The sequence below is a fragment of the Chelonoidis abingdonii genome, chromosome 9 (assembly GCF_003597395.2).
Source record: "Chelonoidis abingdonii isolate Lonesome George chromosome 9, CheloAbing_2.0, whole genome shotgun sequence".
In the NCBI taxonomy this organism is placed as follows: domain Eukaryota; kingdom Metazoa; phylum Chordata; order Testudines; family Testudinidae; genus Chelonoidis; species Chelonoidis abingdonii.
In genome coordinates, this window is record NC_133777.1 from 8733943 (window position 1) to 8753931 (window position 19989).

A 19989-nucleotide genomic window follows, 5' to 3' on the forward strand; every position below is an offset into this window, starting at 1 on the left:
GTGCTACCCCCATTGCCATGGTAGATGAACACCTTACATGAGCCACCAAAAGATATCCGGTTCGTTTCTGTGCTAGCTGATATTAACCTGGAGTCTCTTGCCAGTCCCCTCCTCTGCGTTTTGCTCCGGGAGAGCACCCTGTATGACAACATTAGGCAGTACTCGTAGTAGAAGTCAGTCTGAGGTGTGGAGAGGACCTCCCTATCTGTCTGTGATCAGCAGCCTCAATAAAGAATCCACTTTATATTCAGGAGACTTGAACCCTAGTTTTCTTCTATCTCAAAGGAAATGATGGAAGCCATGCTGCTAACTACTTATTATGGGCCCGCTCCTGCGGTCCTTGTGCAGGCAAAATTCCCATTGTATGAAAAGGATTTAACATTCAGGGGGTTTGTTATTGTTTTCCAAGAGTTTCCAGATTGCTTTATGATTTGCTCCAATATTCCTGGATGTTAGGTGATTCTATCTGGCAGGTATTTTAGCTTCCTTCTAAATGATCCACCCTACATCTGCCATCCCCCATCACACCTCGCCCTCTCTGCATGAGTTCCCAAAGACAGAGGAGCTTGGTGACTCCTTTGCTCAGTCCCTATGCAGGGCTGCTGAATCCCATCTGGCCTGCTGATTGATACACTTCTTATCTCAGGAGTCTTTCACTTGCCTCTTACGAATCCTGATGTTTCTAGTGCCTCATTAACGTTTATCTGCCTGAGCCCCCTGCTCCTTTCATCCTTTGTTGCTGAGAACTGCAACAAAGCAGATGTTGACCATATCAACCTCCTTCACAGTCCCTATTATGGGAGCTCTCTGTTCCCTTCCCCCAACAAATGGTAGTGCTTGTTCTGGTCCCTTATCAACTCTCCCATGTAACCTTTCCCCTCACCTCATTTTACTCCTTGGCAGCCATCATTCATCCAGGACTTGGAACATCTCCTATTTGACATATAGTACTCACCATGCAGCCTTTTCAAAGCAGTGCATTAATTAATTATTCCCCTAGGAGGTAGGGAATTAACCAATTTCTGATGAGGAAGCTGAGCCACAGACACAGGTTAAGGGACTTGCCTAAGGTCACAGAGAAAGTCCATGGCAGAGTCAGGATTTGAGCTCAGGAGTGCCTGGTCCCTAGATTCCTATGCTCAGCCCCCTCTTTCCCCTCCTTAAGGAAAACCATGAGGTTTTGAAGTAACCCTTATTTCATTCCTTATAACTGGATATTTTTGGCAAGGTGCTTTTGCACTCACTAGGGTAGATTTGTAAGAACATCATTAATGTCAGCTCAGTGTCTCTTTGCATGTGTGTTTGATCACAGTATCGTTTCAGAGCCCATCCATAGTGCATACACTAGTGGTCTGTTGTGTCCTATGGATTTCCCTTCATAGAGTAATTAACAGAGCACATTCATAGTGCACTATGCGTCGGATGTGGGCGTCAGGTTCATGTGGCATACTCATGCTCCTTTAGGCAGGTTCTTGATACCATACGGGTTCTCTGGACAGGGCGCACATTGTGTGTATCTTCAGAGCATAACAAAGCTAGTACAGACCTAGGGGAACCCTCTCATTGCTAAGAGCACAGTAACGACACAAAGGGCCAAATTCTGCTCTCAGTGACAACCGCGTAAATCTGGAGGCGTGCCATTGACTGCACTGGAATTACTCTGGATTTGCACCAGTGAAGCTGAGGGCAGAGTCTGATCCAAACTTTCTATGTGGCAATGTGACCCAAGCCAGCACAGAGTTTGAAACAGAGCATCCACCATTTGGTGGAGCAGGACGGTCTTTTCACAGCTATGACACGAAGATACCTTCCTCTCAGCCCCCACCTTCCTCCTACCCAGGATGGCTACTAGTGGCAGCAGCAGCAGTTCTCCTGGTGTTACCTGGGGTGGACACAGCTCTTTCCGCCCCTGCCTTAAGAAAAGAGCTCCCTCAAAACAAGGGGCTTCCAAGCACTGAGGGGCACATTGTCCATTTACCAGGAACCTGAGCTTGCTTAATATATTCTCCTGGCTGTCATGCCCTTGACACATGACTAGAAATCGCTTATGGCTTGAGTTCACCAGCAATACAATCCTGCAGTGGATCAGCGTGTCCCCACCCTTCAGCTCCAGGGGATCCTCCCTCCTGTTAGGAAGCCATTGGTCCCACAGGCTGCTTTCTGGGCACCTCAGCACTAAGCCACAGGAAGAAGAAAAGAACCAAGGCCTGATGCCACCAGCCCTTCCCAACTTCTCTGAAAATCCTGCAGGATTCTGACCCCATAGAGGGCTATCACTGGGCACAGACCCTCTGCACAGGGGTGAATTCAAAAAAATAGAACATAGGAAAGCAACATAGGAAATGATAGGATGGGAACAAGATCCTGGCCCAATCCATAAATTGGTTGTTACAGTTATTATATTCTTCTATAGTATCCCCCCTCCCTAGGCAACTGCAGAGCTCTGTTTTGAAGCTCTTTGCACAGCTTCCCCTGCTGTTTTCTTCCCTCCTTTGTTCCATATAGCACAGATGCCATGATACATCTTACCTGGGGAGATAATGTACTTACCCCCCCCCAAACTCCCCCCCCTTAGCAGGCAGGATCAATGTTAAATGGCTGGAACAGTGATTCCCTTCAGGCATCCTGTTAGTTGAATGAAGGCCCAGTCCTGCACACCTTTACTCCGGTTGTCTTTATTCACCTGAGCAGTCTCCTTGATTTTCCTGTGACTAAGGGCTTTCAAGGAACAGGCTGTAAAACTATCACAGCACCCCCAGGACGTGGTACCCCATCATCCTGTTGTCCTCCGCACCTGAGCGTCACCTACCCATATGATCAGGGCCAGCTGGAGGTGTCTGATAAATAGCACACATTGTTAGCATTTTCCAGGGGATTTTGTGTTTTAAACCCCTGGGATTAAATCTGAAAGGACCTACATTTAGGTAACAGTAAGTCTGTGCTGCCAACTGCAACAGATTGCGAGCTGAGGCTGACGCTTTACTTACACTACTGTTTAATTAACTTGGTTAATTACTTAAAGTTTGTACAGTGCTTTGAAGATGCAAAGGGCTATGTAACTGCCGGGCATGGTTACTGTTATGATGGCCTAACCTTTATTTTGAAATGATATTTTATTATAATAATGAAACCCAGAATTGCAGAAATACAATGCAGTGAGGAACGTTCACACAAGAACACCACACACAAGGGCACATTTAGCTCAGCACCAAACAGCTAAATGGAAAAGTAACAAGAACTCCCAAGTTCCAGCTAAGTCTAATCCTACAATGACCTGCGTGCAGATGAGTGGCTGCAGGTCTCCATCTGCAGAGAGCTCAGGCCAGGCCAAGACAACAACCACTGAGCACTACTCAGGCCAGGTCTACACTATACATGCCCTGAGCAACACAGTCATACCGACCTATCCCCAGTGTAGACACTATGCTGATGGGGGGGCTTCTCCCATTGACATAAGCTACTGTCTTTTGCAGACGTGGATTAATTACACAGACTGGAGAAGCTCTCTTGTCAACATAGCACCATCTTTACTGAGCCACTACATTGGTGCAGCCTCACTGGTGCAGATTTTGAAGTGTAGCCCCGGCCCCAGTGGGTGGGATTCACAAAGGTATTTAGGTGCCTAACTCCAACTGTGACACACACAGCAGGCAGATCAGGTGCTGGTACCGTATCACACATTTGCAGGAATCTTAATACCAATATAATTCACAGTGTTTGTAAGTAACTGTAATATTCCTTGGGTGGGTGAGTTAAAGGGCTGCTTTTACCAATGATGGCGGCAACAGCAGCTCCATTGTGCCCACTCCCTTGTGGGCTGAATTTGACCCTTAAATTCAATTTTAAATTGGAATCTGTCTTGGATAATTATTATTTGCCTGGTGCCAAAGGCACGTTAACAGTCTAACATATGGACAGTAGGGTCTGATTTTCCTTTGCCCTATGACCTCTTGGAGCCGCTTTCTCAACATAAATGGGCCATAAAGTCAGCAGGGGCTTCCCTAGCTGATATAAGCAGCCATATGCCATGCCTTTTCACAGCCTGGGGTGTAGGGATATTCCAGGAGCACAGTTGGGGGCAGGAACTTTGCTGCTGCCTGAGGCTACTCTAATTTAGACTGGGGGGTCAGGAACGCCCCTTAGACAGCTCCAGAGTAAGCTGTCTTTGCCTTTAACCCCTTCCTGCACTGAGGGGAACCTCAGCCAGGCCAGAAAAGTGGCTCGAAGGTTCCTGTCCAGAAGACCCTGCAGTCTAAAGGCCCATTCGCAGGTAAGTGGCATGTGGCCCCAGTGAAGGCCAGGCATTTCTTCCAGCAGCCAGCCCTCTGCAGCATTCATAGGCTCAAGTTCTAGATAACCCCTTTTCCACTAGCATGCTGAGGCAGGGAGGTTATTTGAAGGGGACGCCTCCGGGGCACTGGGCACCACACGACCGAGCTTGCCATGCTCAGTCGAGGGCGGCCAATAATCGGTAGCACGCAGGTAGAGTGGGAGGCGGTAAGACCCCCAGGCCTGGCAAGTCACAGTGGCTTGGGCCACCAGACCCACATGGAGCCCTTTTCCCCAGGGAAGAGGCTGGTGCATGGGCAAAACAACAAGGCAGCCTTTGCATGCACGTTTCGATATGAATCAACTCTGCATTGCTATGGCACTGCGCGTGGGCTCGCGCCTGCAAAGGAGCAGGCAGGGTACTGCACCCACAGGCTGGAGCAGCCCTCCCCCACCCCTCCTGCTCCTCGCTCGCTCTCTCTTTTTTTTTGCAAGACGAAAAAAAAAAAAAACCCTGCTGCAATGTGCAAAGCGGCTCGGGAGAGGCAGCGGCCGGGCCAATCAGAAGGGCTAGCTCCGAAAGTTGCCTTTTATGGCTAGGGCTCCACCGCTCTGGCCCCATAAAACCCGGCGCGCGAGGTGGGTTGGAGTAGCTGTGAGCTTCCTCTGCACGCGCCAGGTTTGCTCTCCTCCAGCCGAGCTCCTGCTTTCTGCCTAGGGTCTAAACTTGCAACTTCCTTAAGGTAAGTGATGGGGGGCAGGAGCCCCCCTCAGAGCCGCTCTTGGGGGTGGGTAGAGAGGACAGACTGGATTTTTAAGGGCCCCTTTCTTGGCTAGAGACGAGTGGCTTGATTTCATTCCTCCCACCCCAGCGAAAAGACCCCAAAGAGGAGCTAAATTCTGATGGCTTCCAGATAAAAGCTGCTGCCTAACACTGCCTCCCCACCCCCCAAGGGAAAGCCTTGGCAATGAACTGTCAGGGTGGTGTGTGGCTGCTTTTTTTTTTTTTTTCTTTTTCTTTTGGCAAGATTTATTTAGGGGCTGCTGCTCTTCTAGGGAGAGTCTGCTCTCTTTGTGGAAAGCTAAAGTGCACTAACCAAATTGTGCATGGCTGAGCACGAGGGGCATGATCTGTTTCTTTTAGCTTCCTTGTCCACGGCCATAGCTGGAAGTGACTGTGCCACCTCCCCAGGCAATCAGTGGGGGTTGCATCCGCGGGTTCTGGTGCGTGGTTGTGATCGAGGCTTGGGGTGGGGTGCGATGGAGTTTGCCTCAAGTTAATCTGAGTTTGTAGGTGTAGAGAGGGTCTGATCGGTTGCAGTGTTGCTGAGACAGCTCTGGGGCTGTAATCTGGCTCGCTTGTTTCGGTACCTAAGAGGATTTGTTGTTGGAATAGAGGTTGAATGGGAGGGAAGGAGGAAGGGGAAAGTCTAAAGCGAATCACCTTCCAAAGAGGAGGGATGTGGTGGGTTTGATGGACCAGTGGTGCTGTAGGAAAGAGGGGCTTGGGAGAGTGCCTCCCCTCCTTCCTTTTTTTGAAAGGGGGTTGGAAGAAAGCTGCGGGAAAGGGGATATCTGTTCGCTGCTGCCCTTAAGATCTGGTTTGGGTGTGACTCCAGAGCTGCTGCTTCCGGTGGCAGAAAGCCGGTACTTCTATTGTATCAGCTCAGCACATGCTGGGGAAGGGTGGGGGAGGCAGAAGGAGGATCCTCCATGCACAGGATGGGGAGGGGGGAAAGACATGAATCAGTCTCCCCGCCCAGAGGCTGTGGGAGGGAGGGAGCGTCTCTTTGTCTTGCTGAAGGCATATGGGATCCCTAGGAGAGTTCTCTCCTCCCCTCCCATGCTATAGGGTGGTTACACTGGAGGCTCCTTTTTGGTAAGGGGTTGAAGGGGTGGTTGGATCCAGGAAGACTGATCAGAAACCTGATTCTGCTGCGAGCATTGTCTCTAGTGTCTGGGAAGGGGTGGGGTCCCCGCAGGTCTAGATGGCTAGAGTCTCTGGCCTTGGGGCACAGATCCAGGGCTATTCTGCCTGATGATAGGGGAAAGAGATGCTCTTTTTATTGCTGGTTTGGTTTTAAAATGCTTTTTTTAACAAAAAACAAGGACTCATCCCAGCTGTGCTTCTAACCAACAGTGGGGTGAAGGAGCTAGGTTAGTACAAAAGGTGAGGGCAGGCACAAGTGGGGAGAATCTGACATTCAGTTAACCAGTGGATCTGCTGCTCTAAACCTGGCACTTTGGTCTCAGTGATTAGAGTTCCCCTTGTGTGACAATTGCATAATAGCATTGTGTTAATCCTGTGCTAGCTTCTGCTGTCACTCAGTGTAAAGGGTTTTGAGGCTAGCTGGTGGGGAACCTGCAATTAAACTCTGCCAGTTAATTAAATGCATATAAAGAAGGCTTCTTTCTTATGAAACCCTTTACTGCTTTCTGGATTAGGTCAGTGGGAGATGAATGCATCTGAAAGCTAATGCAATTGCTTGCATTACAGGTCTAACTAGTCATAGAGCCTGAATGCTCAACAGGGTGGGATCCAGGGACAGGCTGCTTCTCTGAAGCAGGGTGTGGGTAATTTCCCCTTTCCAAACTGTCAGTTGGCTGAAGCAGGGGTAAGAGGACACCCTAGTGCTGCTAGTACCAGGCACACTCCCTCTTGCAGGGAGTGGCCACAGCCATATGCTTCATTTGAAAAGGGAGGGGAGTGGCTTGTCTCCTTAATCAGTCCAAAAGCTGGCTCCACGCTGCACTGCTGGCTTCTTGCAAAGCTTGCTCTAACCATTGCCTTTTATGGTAATAATGTGAGACTAGAGCAGGAGGGACTTCCTTTGTCCCAAATCTGCAAAGGCAAAATAGGCAATGCCCTGCACCCTCTAGTGGCTGAAAGGGAGAAGTCAGCTCACAAACAGGAAGCTAGAAAGGAAATGGGTGGGGAAGGCCCTTGCCTCTTCATGCTCAGAAACAAATGGCTTAACCTTACCACATGAGGTTTTCCTCCCAAACTATGATATACTCACAGCTATTAAAAGTATTTCCATAAATGCTGGAGCATGGAGACTTCAAACTAAAATGAAACATCTGCTGCCCAGCGAATCAAACTTGCTGATGTTGTCTCCATTACTTTACAGTTCGCCATGGATGATGATATTGCTGCACTCGTTGTTGACAATGGCTCCGGTATGTGCAAAGCCGGTTTTGCTGGGGATGATGCCCCTCGTGCTGTCTTTCCATCCATCGTCGGTCGCCCCAGGCATCAGGTATGTAATAGAATAGCATCTTGCCTGTATTGTCAGATCAGAAGAGAACGTTGCATAGCGTATAGGATCTATATCCTGTCTGTGTACACGTGTGGCTGTGCAGGAGTGAAAAGAAATGAGCTAGTTTAGTTCATTTTCCTGTCAGCCAGTAAAACTCCCCATCTCTACTAGGATGGGGAAGTTCTGTACCTGTGGCCTGGCTTCTGAGGTCCTGTAACCCTCATAATGCCTCAGCAAAACTCCTAAGAGCACACTAGCTGCCGTGGTTGAGGAGTGGGGCCTGGTGTTTAGTCAGCCAGTGGATTAGTGTCTTCAGAGTTACTGGCTCAAGTTTGACTAATCAGCTCTGACTCTTCTCTACAGGGTGTGATGGTTGGTATGGGCCAGAAAGACAGCTACGTTGGTGATGAAGCCCAAAGTAAAAGAGGTATCCTGACCCTGAAATACCCCATCGAACATGGTATTGTGACCAACTGGGATGACATGGAGAAGATCTGGCACCACACCTTCTACAATGAACTCAGAGTTGCCCCTGAGGAGCACCCTGTGCTGCTTACAGAGGCTCCCCTGAACCCCAAGGCCAACAGAGAAAAGATGACACAGGTGTGTAAGGTGGTCTTGGTCCCCATTCTCCATCATTTGGCTCCAGCTGACTGAGAGCTGCTGACCAGCATTCCTCCCTTGCGTGCCTTCATCTGTTTCCCTTTGCCATTCTCTACAGGGTTTTCCTTTCCTGACCTGAGTCTTCTTTGCTGGATCTTGACAGGTTTTATTTGCTCTTCCTAAGCTGGTTTTCTCTTGCAGACTTTATACTAGCAACTCATTTAACTGCTGTTTCTAACCTGAGACACTAACCCATTCACCTGCCCTGAGTGACTTCTGTAACATAGTTTTCTAGAGCTTGTGAGAAAGCTAAGATGTGGGTAGCCACAGTTGCTGTGGTGCAGCTGGGTTGGTCCATGCTCTCCATTCCTCGTTCCAAGGTTTGAGCTTGGGTTGGTGGGTTTGCTGTGAGCTCAGAGGTGGTTGGTATGGTCTCCCATTCCAGAAGACCAAATCCTGAGTTTGCAGATGCTACACTCTGCAGCATAAGGACATTTGCATGACTTGCCACAAACTGTCTCTTGTGAGTGCTGAGTGAGCCTCTTGGTTGCATCCTGTCAGCTTAACCTTTTCTCTTGCATCCACAGATCATGTTTGAGACCTTCAACACCCCAGCCATGTATGTAGCCATTCAGGCTGTGTTGTCCCTGTACGCCTCTGGTCGTACCACCGGTATTGTGATGGACTCTGGTGATGGTGTCACCCACACTGTGCCCATCTATGAAGGTTATGCCCTCCCCCACGCCATCCTCCGTCTGGATCTGGCTGGCCGTGATCTGACGGACTACCTCATGAAGATTCTGACAGAGAGAGGCTACAGCTTCACCACCACAGCCGAAAGGGAAATCGTGCGTGACATCAAGGAAAAGCTGTGTTATGTTGCTCTGGACTTCGAACAGGAGATGGCCACCGCTGCCTCCAGCTCTTCCCTGGAGAAGAGCTACGAACTCCCTGATGGTCAGGTGATCACCATTGGCAATGAGAGGTTCAGGTGCCCAGAAGCCCTCTTCCAGCCATCTTTCTTGGGTAAGTCACCATCTTGTAGGAGATGGTTGGTTGGTGTAATTTCCTTTTTGTTTTTCCCACCAGGCTTTAGTGGTGAAGTCCTCTCCTCCCCCTGAGATGAGACTAAATGGCACATAGCTTCCCACACAATCAGTCTAGAGTAACTTAAGTGTTGTGAAGCCAAGCAAGAGATCCCCTCTTCTTGGCTGAAGGCTGAAAGGAGCAGTTGTCTCTGTGCAGTGCTGGATTCTGCATGATACATGCATTTGGCGTTCTTAGTGTGACTTAGGGCACACTAGCTTATATTAGGTTGTGATCTTCTAGTTGGTATCTTACTGACCTTATGACTGGCTCCTTCCTGCTAGGTATGGAATCCTGTGGCATCCATGAAACTACCTTCAACTCCATCATGAAGTGTGATGTGGATATCCGTAAAGACCTGTACGCCAACACTGTGCTGTCTGGTGGCACCACCATGTACCCAGGCATTGCTGACAGAATGCAGAAGGAGATCACAGCCCTGGCACCCAGCACAATGAAAATTAAGGTACGTTAGAGAACTTATGCTCTCTGCTCATGTTCCAGCAGTGGGTGGGGCTGTCCTGATCAGAGCTAGGTCCCTGGGATGAAAAGCTACAAGAGCTCAAATCCTGGAAACATCTGGGTAATGGCATTTTGATGGCAGTACCACCGTGTGAAGAGTCTTCATTGGCCTGAAGCACTTGCACTAATGAGCTGATGAAGAATGCTGTTTCTAAATTGGGAACATACATGGGATGTTGCAATTCAAGCCTGTCCAGATTAAATGCCATGTGGTGGTGGCTAAGTGAATACTGACTGGTCTCTTAATGTGGCAAATCTAGTGGCTTGCAACAGGCCTGGTCTTAACCTTTCATGTTACTTAAATTTTTCATTTAAGTTGCAAAAACTCCACAAGGGTTGTACCTTGTTGGATATAGCACAAACTGTGATCCATCTATTGTAGCATCAGTGGTGTTTGGCAACTGCTACAAGCATGTAACTCTCTTGTCTCCTACAGATCATTGCACCCCCTGAGCGCAAGTACTCTGTCTGGATTGGTGGCTCCATCCTTGCCTCTCTGTCCACCTTCCAGCAGATGTGGATCAGCAAGCAGGAGTATGATGAATCCGGACCCTCCATTGTCCACCGCAAATGCTTTTAAACCGGACTGTTACCACATCCCACCTTTGATAAAACCCATAATTGCGCATAAAACAAGATGAGATTGGCATGGCTTTATTTGTTTTTTTTGGCGCTTGACTCAGGATTTAAAAACTGGAATGGTGAAGGTGACAGCAGCAGTCTTAACATGATGGCGTGAACGTCCCCAAAGTTCTACAATGCATCAGGACTCTGATTGTACATTTGTTTTTAATAGTCATTCCAAATATTGCATAATGCATTGTTACAGGAAGTTACTCGCCTCTGGAGGCAGCAGCCCAGCTCGCAGGAGCAGAGTAATGCTTGTCAGTAAATTATGTAACCCAACAAGTGTCTTTTTGTATCTGCCGCCTTAAAACAAAACACACTTGATCCTTTCTTTGATTTTTGTCAAGCAAATGGGCTGTGTTCCCCAATTATAGATGTGAATGAAGGCTTTACAGTGCCCCTTGAGCGTCCAAGTATGTGGCGAGTGCCAGTATGTGGGGGAGGGAAGGGGCTACCTGTACACTGACTGAAGACCAGTTCAAATAAAAGTGCACACAATAGAAGTTTGGCTGGTGTTGACTTTCTCACTTCACTGCACACATGGATCATATCCAGCTACTGGGTTTGGTGGGGAGGATGGGTGGGAAGGTAGGCTCCAGATGTGCAGAGCCTGCAGCAAGAAGTCTCTCCTGGAACCTTCTCAGTGTCATTTCTTGGATCCTAGCACAGGCCAGGCCTGAACCATTCCTTTAATGCCTTCTTGTTGCCTCTCCTGCCAGACTCCCTGCTGTTAGGTGTCAGTTGTACTAAAGCAGGCAGACTCACCAGTGGTGACAAGTTTGTGTCCTTAAACTGCTCCCATCCATCCCTCTTCCTGTTTCCACCATTTCTATGTGTTCCTAGAGGAATCAAAGCAGAGATGGCCATATTGCTGTCAGAGTGAAATTAAAACCCTCGCTCCCTGTGCCAGGGTAGAAGAAGGGTGACCAACTAAACTCTCCTATAGCCACAAAGAAGCAGAGGAGTATTCGTGCAGCTCTGATTTGGTCACTGACTCTCCTGCTGGCCACTCATTTGTAAAGAGGCTAGATCCGGAATACCTTTCCCTAGACATAAGCAACCTGAAGTTCCCTTGTGGGATTAAAGGGCTGCTTAAACCCAGCAGTCAGGAGCAGACAAGACCTGACTACATTTTATCTCCACATGTATCCCCCTACCTGGCACAGTACACAGATGAAGGCATAGGGGACCCACAACTGCAGCTTACTGAGCAGCTCTGACAATCTAGCAGGGAGATAATGGCATAAACCGGGTCACCAGCAAGGTAATGCCAGAAGTGGGGGTTGGAAGAAAAGCTGTTGCTGCAGCTCTCTGCCTGCCCTGCACTTTAGTAAGATGTTCCCCTGGGAACTCTGGCTTCAATCTTTTGCACGGGTGAGCACTGCCTGATGTGCCCCAAGCAGAACTGTAAAGTCTGCTGTCATAATGCACTTCCTTGTAAGATTAAAAATCCCCATCAATGACTAAGCACATGCTCCTATCAATGCTAAAAATACCCAGGAATCTGGTACCTAGCCCATAATAACCCTCATTGTTTATAAGCAAAACTGATTGATAGCAGCTATGTTGTCTGCAAAAGTCTGTTAGCAGAGACAATTTGCTGCATACCTCTGAGTAGATAAACATAGTCTCTTCATGCTCAATCCTAGCTTTAGGGACTGTCCAGGCTTGCAAAAACTAGTTTCCCTTCTGCCTGATGTAACTGCTTCTATTGAAGTCAATGGGCAGTAGGGGCTTTATTTAGAGCACCCAAACTGGGCTAGGCATGGCCCTGCTATAAAGAGCCATCTGTTTCAAAGGATGGTTTTGGGATGGGGAGGAGAGATATACAGGCCATATGACTGGCTGGTATAGAGACTCCAACTGAGATCAAGCCTCCATTATCTTGGGTACTATGCAAACAACCCCTGCTCCAAAGAATATGTCTAAGCAAGGCAGGCACAGAGGGTGAATCGGCTTACCCCCCAATTTCTTGAGTTCCATCCTTATGCCCTGCTGTCTAGATTGTGCAGCCTCTCCACTACATACTGACATCTGCATAACTTCTATTTATTGCTTTATTTTGTACAGTATAGGTAGCCTTGAGGGATTCAACGGAGGATGTTCCAGCATGAACAATGGCACAGCTGTGCGGGGTCAGGCCCTCACCTCTCATCCTGTTGAGAGTCGCTGACTAGAAACAGGCTAAGCCAGTCTATGTAATGATTTTCCAAGGCTTTCATAGTCTGCCTGCCTACCAGCACTAAAGGCCTGCCAATTGATCACCCTTAAAAACAGGATGAAGGCAGAAACCAGTTTGAGACTAAAATTCAATCTTTATCTGCTTTTTTTGGCCTTGTCCTATTGTGCCTAGCTATCACACCACCTACAGTATAAACCATCTTCCAGCTTGCAGGCCTATGCATTCTGTCTCCATGAATGGCAGTGTATTAACAATGGGGGCTCAGCTTACTTTTGAGTCTGCTGGCCTTGGTCTGTCACCATATTAATATATACTTGGCTACAGATGCTTACAGGAACTCAGTTTCCAAACACGTGTTCAGGGGCATAGAGGATGATCTAAACCCATGTCTCTTAGCTTGTCCTTAGAGCGTGGTGATGCTATGGAGCTATTGTATACAAGTCCAACTCCTGCTTTCCTTTCTGACCGAAGAAGTTGCTGTTGAAATGGTGGTTGTGATACAAATGGAAGATTATGATGTAAGAGGTGCAGGGGAAAGAAACAGAAGGAGGCAGCTATTTATGAAGATCTAAGTGGCCAGGCAACTATCCTCAGCAGTAACAGACACAGGAAGAGCATATACACATATATCTATGTAACTAAACAGTGGGAATTGTTTCACTAGAGGATGTTTTTTGTGAGGTGGCAGTGCTTGTGTTTCCTGCTTACGAGCGCTTCTGAGTGAGGTCAGGGTTACCAAAGTGGTTTTGGAAATGCTTTTGCAAGGGCTTCTCTGATTGTTTTTCCCTTGCAGCCAGGGGTGAAAGTAACTTAAAGGACTTACCAGTACGCCAGAGTCCTGCACAGGGGTGTGGCCTCAACCAGAAGAGGTGGGGGCCTGTCAAGATTTAAAGGCCCTGGGGCACCGGCTGTGGCTGGGAGCTCCAGGGCCTTTAAATCACTCCAGAGCTACCAGCTGCAGAGGTGGCTGGGAGCCCTGGGGCTCAGGGGCAAATTAAAGGACCTGGGGCTTCGGCCGCCGCGGAGCTCTGGGCCCTTTAAATCCCGACCAGAGCTCCAGCAGCTGGGCTTGGGCTGGGATTTAAAGGGTCCGGGGATCCCTGCAGCAGCCGGAGCACCGGGCACTTGAAATCCCCACCAGAGCCTGGCTGCCAGAGCGCCGGAGGTGCTTTAAAGGGCCCGGGGCTCCCCACGGTGGCAGGAGCACCAGGCCATTTAAGCCCCAGCCTGAGCCTGGCTGCCAGAGCTGCCGGAGCTCCAGTGGCGCTTTAAAGGGCCCCAGGCTCCCTGCAGTGGCTGGAGCCCTGGGCCCTTTAAATTACCGCTGCAGAAGCCAGTCTAGTCCGGCACAGCCTACTGGCTCTTGCCGGTGCACCGTAGTGGACTGTACCAGCTTACTTTCACCTCTGACCGGACCGTACTGGCTTACTTTCACCTTTGCTTGCAGCTACAGTCAACTGACCAGTGAAGTGCACATGCTTCTTACAAGGTTCTTCTGGTATAGATTATTGCCTTGGCTAACCAAAAACTTTATGCGTTATGCCATGTCGAAGCAACATGCATAGATTCTTATTAGGTTCCTTGGCTAATGCTTGGTAATTGTGTCTCTTAGTGATTACATGCTGGAGAAAAGAATTTTATGTCACCCTGGGGAAAACATTACTCACTACCCAGGACTCTGAACTCCTGTGGTGTTTTCCTTTAGCAAGCGAGGGGATGTTTTTTATACATAGTCATCTCTTCCTAACACTAATTAGTGTTGAGCTAGATCTGGGAATTTCTAGCCATTTCATAGGTTTGAGGGTAATATATCTTTCCACTGACTCTAGTCCCACTGAATCGCTGGTCACTGGAAGAATGCGTTGTCCTTAATCAAACGTAGTCATGCCCGGTGCACTGGTTGTGGCAGAGGCCTGGGAGTCAGGAGACCGTGACGCTATACCCTGTGCTACCACTGACTCACTGTGACCATGCGCAAGTTCACAATGGCTGTGCTGCTTTTCTCGGCTGTAGATTAGAGAGAAGGATACCCACCATGGTAGAGTGGCCATGAGTTCCTTAGAAGAAAGAGGCTATGGAAGGGCAGCGTGTTATTTACATCATTGCATGAGTTTGTCAGTGAACCACGACATGGATTCAGCGCTAAATATAGTATGGTTATTCATCAAATATATTTGCATTTCAAATAAGGCCCACAGCTTCCCAGATGGGGGAGTCCCTCTTGTGCTAGTCTCTGCTTTCTCACTTTATACCTAGCTGGGCCTTCAGACCCTGGTCACCGATCAGTGAACAGGTGCTCCGCACGTAATGCTGCTGGGACTTCCTCAGCGTACACACAATATAGAATCCGAATGAATCCATTTCTTTTTTGGCACTTCGGCCATTGGGTAAGTCAATTTCTCAGCCATACCTGGTATGTGTGTCAGTATTGTGGGTGCCAGTGACTAGGATCCACCCTCATTTGGATTTTTTTAGGGGATTTTTCCATATCCTGCTGGAAGGCCCAAGATTTCCCATTTGTCTTAGCTTCACCTTCTTCAACCGTCTTTGAGACACCATGTCATGGGTTTAACCCTCAGCCTTCTAGCCTTAACTCAACTTCCCAGTCAATGCCATGCTTCATTTGAGTGGGAGAAGAAGGCTAATTGGGCCCAGCCTTACCTGGTTTTTCGTCCTTCTCCCCTAAGAGTGCTCAACTTTCACTAGTGATATAGGTAGACACCAGCTGCAAGATGTGTGCTCTGTAATCCGCTTGGGACCAAGGAAGTCACCTCACTGATCAGCTTATGGATGCAAGCTATTGAAACAGATTAGTGATGTCCTTGGTAAAGGAGATTGTTTCTTCTTTTGGGATTTAACACCTGCATTAATTGATCATCAGCTTCTTTACTTTTCAATGTTTCCCAACCACCAGGAATATTACTGGATGCCACCAGATGGCACTGTTACAGATAGACTTACAAGCTCTAGTTCAGTGGTCTCCAAACTTGTTTGATTGCGCACCCCATCAGTAAAAAAATTTTTGAACATGCATCCCCTGCCACGCCGGCTCTACCATTTTTTGCCAAAGCAAAACTGATGAAGCAAAAAAAAAAAAAAAAAGCACTCCTCCTGCTACGCACCCTCAAGCATCCTCTTGCGCAGACCCACTTAGGAGACCACTGTTCTAGTTAACAGAAAATATAGCTAGTTATACTGCAGAAGAAATGCTTATCGTTAGTGGTGGTACAATTCTTTTTAGCAGCTGTGTGTAGCACTAGTGAAGGTGCAGAGCTGTTGGCTCCAGGTTATACTCATGCAAACAAACCAAGCTATCATATGGTTTCAGCACATTACATGTCCCCTTTGGGAAAAGTCTATTGTCAAGCAGCAGATAAAGAATGTTTTGACTGGGATTTTGCCATTGAAATGGGTTGTAAATATTCTTTGCGCTCAGAGGAAGAGTTCCATGTTCTGAAGTGAGTGGTGTGTCTGTTTTTTTTTGCAAAGTGGCTGCTAAACTACCTTATATAGTTGCCAGAGGTGGTATTGTGCTCTGGCTTGCCCCCAAACCCTCTATAACTCCCAGGTAGGCGGCAAACTGGTGGCAAGAGAGATGAGGCTGTATCACATGCTATTAACTATTCTGACTTTCATTGCAACGCATGGACATCACCGGGGAGATTGCTGTAATTACACTGGGAGCCTTGATGGTCCCTACAGCAGCCGTATTTACATTGCCTCCACCTTCACCTTCTGCGCTACACCTGGAGGCACAGCACAGACGCTGCCCTCCAGGTGTTCTACGCCTATAACGCTGGCCCTGTTGTTTTAGTTGTTTCTTTTGCCAGTATATTACATTGGAAATTCAGGTCTTGTCTATCTGTTTTGCCTGGAAAATTCTATGGATGACTAGAGAACGGGCAGGTTAGTGATCTCACCAATACTAAGCAAGTCAGTCTTGATTGAGGGGGCTGTGTGATTGTTATTCAGACTTTAAAATATCCTTTTGGTTTGGTTTTGATAACTTCTATTTAACTCCAGCACTTGCCAAACAGTAAGCATACTCCATGTCTTGTTAAAGATGCTACACTCTCAGCCATCAACCAATCAGGGATGGAAAGAGCTCACACTCCATAGCTCTGGGCCCTCCAAGGGACACTGCTAGCAAAACAAGTATGACGGCTCCTGATATTGCAAAGGTTAAAAATACAATCACCCCCCAGTCTTTTAATACCTTGTTCACGACTTCAGAAAGAAACAGGGCAACTAATCATTTTTGTCCTTTCTAAGTCATCTTTAAGGAATCCTTGATATGAAAACAAATCTAAAACCATACATGTAGCTACAGAAAATCCATCATTTTGGTGGCTTCTGGACTTGAGATTCAGTCATCAGTAGCCAGTAATGCAAATGAGGTAAGTTGGACTCACCGTCTGTTTGAAACTGCAATATAATATTCCTGGGTGAGTCATCAGCAGTGGAGATTGAACCCTGTAATTCTGAATCTTAAAGCACGAGCTGCTGCACCTTGTGCCTAAAGAGGTGTTTCTGTTAGCTGATACTATAGCATATCAGAACAGCCGTACTGGGTCAGATCAATGGTCCATCTAGCCCGGTATCCTGCCTTCTGACAATGCCAGCGACAGATGCATCAAAGCGAATGAACAGAACAGGGCCCTTTTGAGTGATATATCCCCTATAATCCAATCCCAGATTCTGGCAGTTGGAAGTTTAGGAACACCTGGAACATGGGCTTGCATCCCTGATCATTTTGGCTAATAGCTGTTGATAGAGATGAACTTATCTAATTCTTTTCTAAACTCAGTTATACTCTGGCCTTCAAAACATCCCCTGGCAATGAGTTCCACAGGTTGGCGGTGCACTGTGTAAAGAAATACTTCCTTATGTTTGTTTTAAACCTGCCGCCTATCAATTTCACTGAGTGACCCCTAGTTCTTGAGTTATGTGAAGAGGTAAATAGCACTTCCCTATTCACTTTCTCTGCACCATTCATGATTTTATAGACCTCTACCATATTCCCCTCCCCCTGAGTCATCTGTTTTCTAAACTGAACAGCCCCAGTCTTTTTAATCTCTCCTCACACGGAAGCTGTTCCATATCCTTAATCATTTTTGTTGCCCTTCTCTGTACCGTTTCCAATTCTAATATATCTTTGTTGAGATGAGGCAACCAGAACTGGGCACAGTATTCAAGACTTATCAACCTCTGCATGTGGCCAAGTCACCACAGAAAGGGGACAAAGTGCCACACCGAGTGGCTGTGGATTACAAAAGGCGGGTGAGCTCTACCTTAGCTTTCTTTGTCCACACTTGAGATTTGCCTCAGTGCAGCTGCTACGCTTGCGAGGTCAGGGATAATTGCAAATATTGGCAAGGCCTTTGCATTCCCTCCTGAAAATGGATCTTGATGGAAACCATCAAATGAATAAATTCATTTGGGAAAACAAAACTGCAATGCCCTGCAAAGCTAGATGTGTTAATAGTCAAACTTCATTTGAATACACCAATCAGAACAGGAAGCAAGGGCTGACTCATAGACGGAGCCGGAATTGTGCTGGAGGGATCAGTAACTGCTGCCAAAAGTCATTTTCGATGACTTCTCAAGGGGTTCACTGAAATTCGCAAAGCTGAGTCGTGGTTCTGAATTGTGCTAGGAGTTTGTGAGCAACCTCCTGGTCTGTTTGGAGCTAAAGTCTATGATGGAGTGTCGCTTGTGGAACAATGTGAAGTGAGTTGCTGCCTTGCTCCAAGCAAACCACATCAGAATGGATCCGTTGCTGTGGATGGGAGACGTGGGCTTTGGGGCTAGCTTTTCAGTAGCCCAGGCGGTGTTACCTGACACTATTTAAAATATATATTTTTAAAACTGCCCCCATCGTAATGTTTCTGGGCACAGATAGAGTGAAATTTATGTTTATGTGATTGTCATTCACTACATATTTGCAGAGTCCCTAATTCAACGAGGCAATGAAGTAACTGCCTCTTAGCGGTATCACAACATACATGTTTCATAATAACAATACATTTAGCTAAATACACAATAAGAAGGTTCTCCGAAATGCATTGACCAATGCGGATGGATTCTTGGCTAGGTTTTACGGCTCATAAATTGCTTTAAACAATATAGCGATAACTAATTCAAGTCAAATTAAATCTAAGGAAACTTCACCCCACAATTAAGCTGTGTGCAGCCTGTATACCCCATTTTCAGCTCATGGAGCAAACCTTGACTAAACAGATGGGTTTAATTTTTCCAATATGTTTATTTTTATTTCACCGGATATTGACTGAATGCATTACCATCCCATAATACTATTATTTTAGTGTATTGCAATAGCACGTAGAGGCCACAGGTGCGATCAGGGCCTCATTGTGTTTGGCATCACACAATGTAAGGCCACAGCCCTGCAGCTTGATCCACACAAACGAAAGAGTCCATCTGCACGATCCAACTGCAGGATTGAGGCTTAATTGATGAATAAATGTCTGAACTGTTGTACTCTGTTTGCAACAGGGTACAATAAATACTTTCAATGAGGGAGTAGCCTGTGACAGTAGACAGACAGGCCTTATGGTAAAGTTCTATACAATTTAATAGGGCTGAAACCAATATAAAGCTGCAGAAATTTCACGCGGTTCTATAGAAAGTAATCTGAAACCAGCATTACTAACTCTTATGAGTTTATCACAAATCTCACCATATTTGCTGCTTGTCTTAAAAGTCCCAGCGCTGGAAGTCATGGGATTATGCAGCAACCCTGGCTTCCGTCTAAAAAAAGAGTAAATTATTAGCTGCGATAAATGCTTGAAAACTTGATTCCCTAATAACTCAGAAACCAGAAGGCAAGTTAAAAAACCCCCCTCCCCCATGTATTACTTCAATAATATATCCTGCTTTCTAAACCAAGTTTATGGGTGTTTTTTGGCACCTGACTTCTTGTTTGGGGTTGGCAACTCAGAAAATCATATGACTGTAGCATGGAATGAGATCTTTCATTGAGGGAGGTTTTATTGGCCCTTTGCCGTGTAATCCCAAACCATGGCTCAAAGAAGCTTTGGAAAAATTGTCATAAGGGATCAGGGATTGCCCAGTGCCACTCCCAATACGACAGCTAGGAAGGGAAAGATAGCCACTGCCACACTCAAGATGGCGGCAAAGGACGGCGCTAAGATAATGCCACTCCCAAGATGAAGGCAGGGGGCTGGCCCAGTAGAAAGAGCGGAAGTGAGGTCAGAGGTGCGCCGGAAGTGTGGGGGATCCTGACGCCGGGGAAGCGGCTTGTTTAAGCGGTTCAGGAGGGCGGCCCGGTCTCTGGAGGCAGCTGCTGGGGGACCATGTGCGACCCGGGACAGGTAAAGCCGCGGGAGAGGGGAAGCGGCCCGGCGCCATAGCAACCCCCACCCGGCGCCATAGCAACCCCCGCCCCCCTCTGCCCGC

General features: G+C 47.5%; 2 protein-coding genes across 4 annotated transcripts in view; both read left to right on the forward strand.

Moving 5' to 3' along the window:
- Nucleotides 1-4903: 4903 nt before the first annotated feature.
- On the forward strand, nucleotides 4904-10870 carry ACTB (actin beta). Its single transcript, XM_032767783.2, has 6 exons — nucleotides 4904-5012; nucleotides 7401-7529; nucleotides 7893-8132; nucleotides 8720-9158; nucleotides 9503-9684; nucleotides 10177-10870. Exons 2-6 carry the CDS (start codon nucleotides 7407-7409, stop codon nucleotides 10318-10320), a joined length of 1128 nt encoding a protein of 375 aa, XP_032623674.1. The 5' UTR covers nucleotides 4904-5012; nucleotides 7401-7406; the 3' UTR covers nucleotides 10321-10870.
- Nucleotides 10871-19798: 8928 nt separating this feature from the next.
- Nucleotides 19799-19989, forward strand: part of FBXL18 (F-box and leucine rich repeat protein 18) — a 29570-nt gene continuing 29379 nt past the window's right edge. The window contains exon 1 of one of the 3 annotated variants that reach the window (XM_032767745.2): nucleotides 19799-19904. In XM_032767745.2, coding sequence (XP_032623636.1) covers nucleotides 19887-19904 — 18 coding nt within the window. In that variant the 5' untranslated portion in view covers nucleotides 19799-19886. The remainder of the gene's footprint in view (nucleotides 19905-19989) is intronic. The other 2 variants (XM_032767746.2, XM_032767748.2) reach the window with 2 other exon arrangements.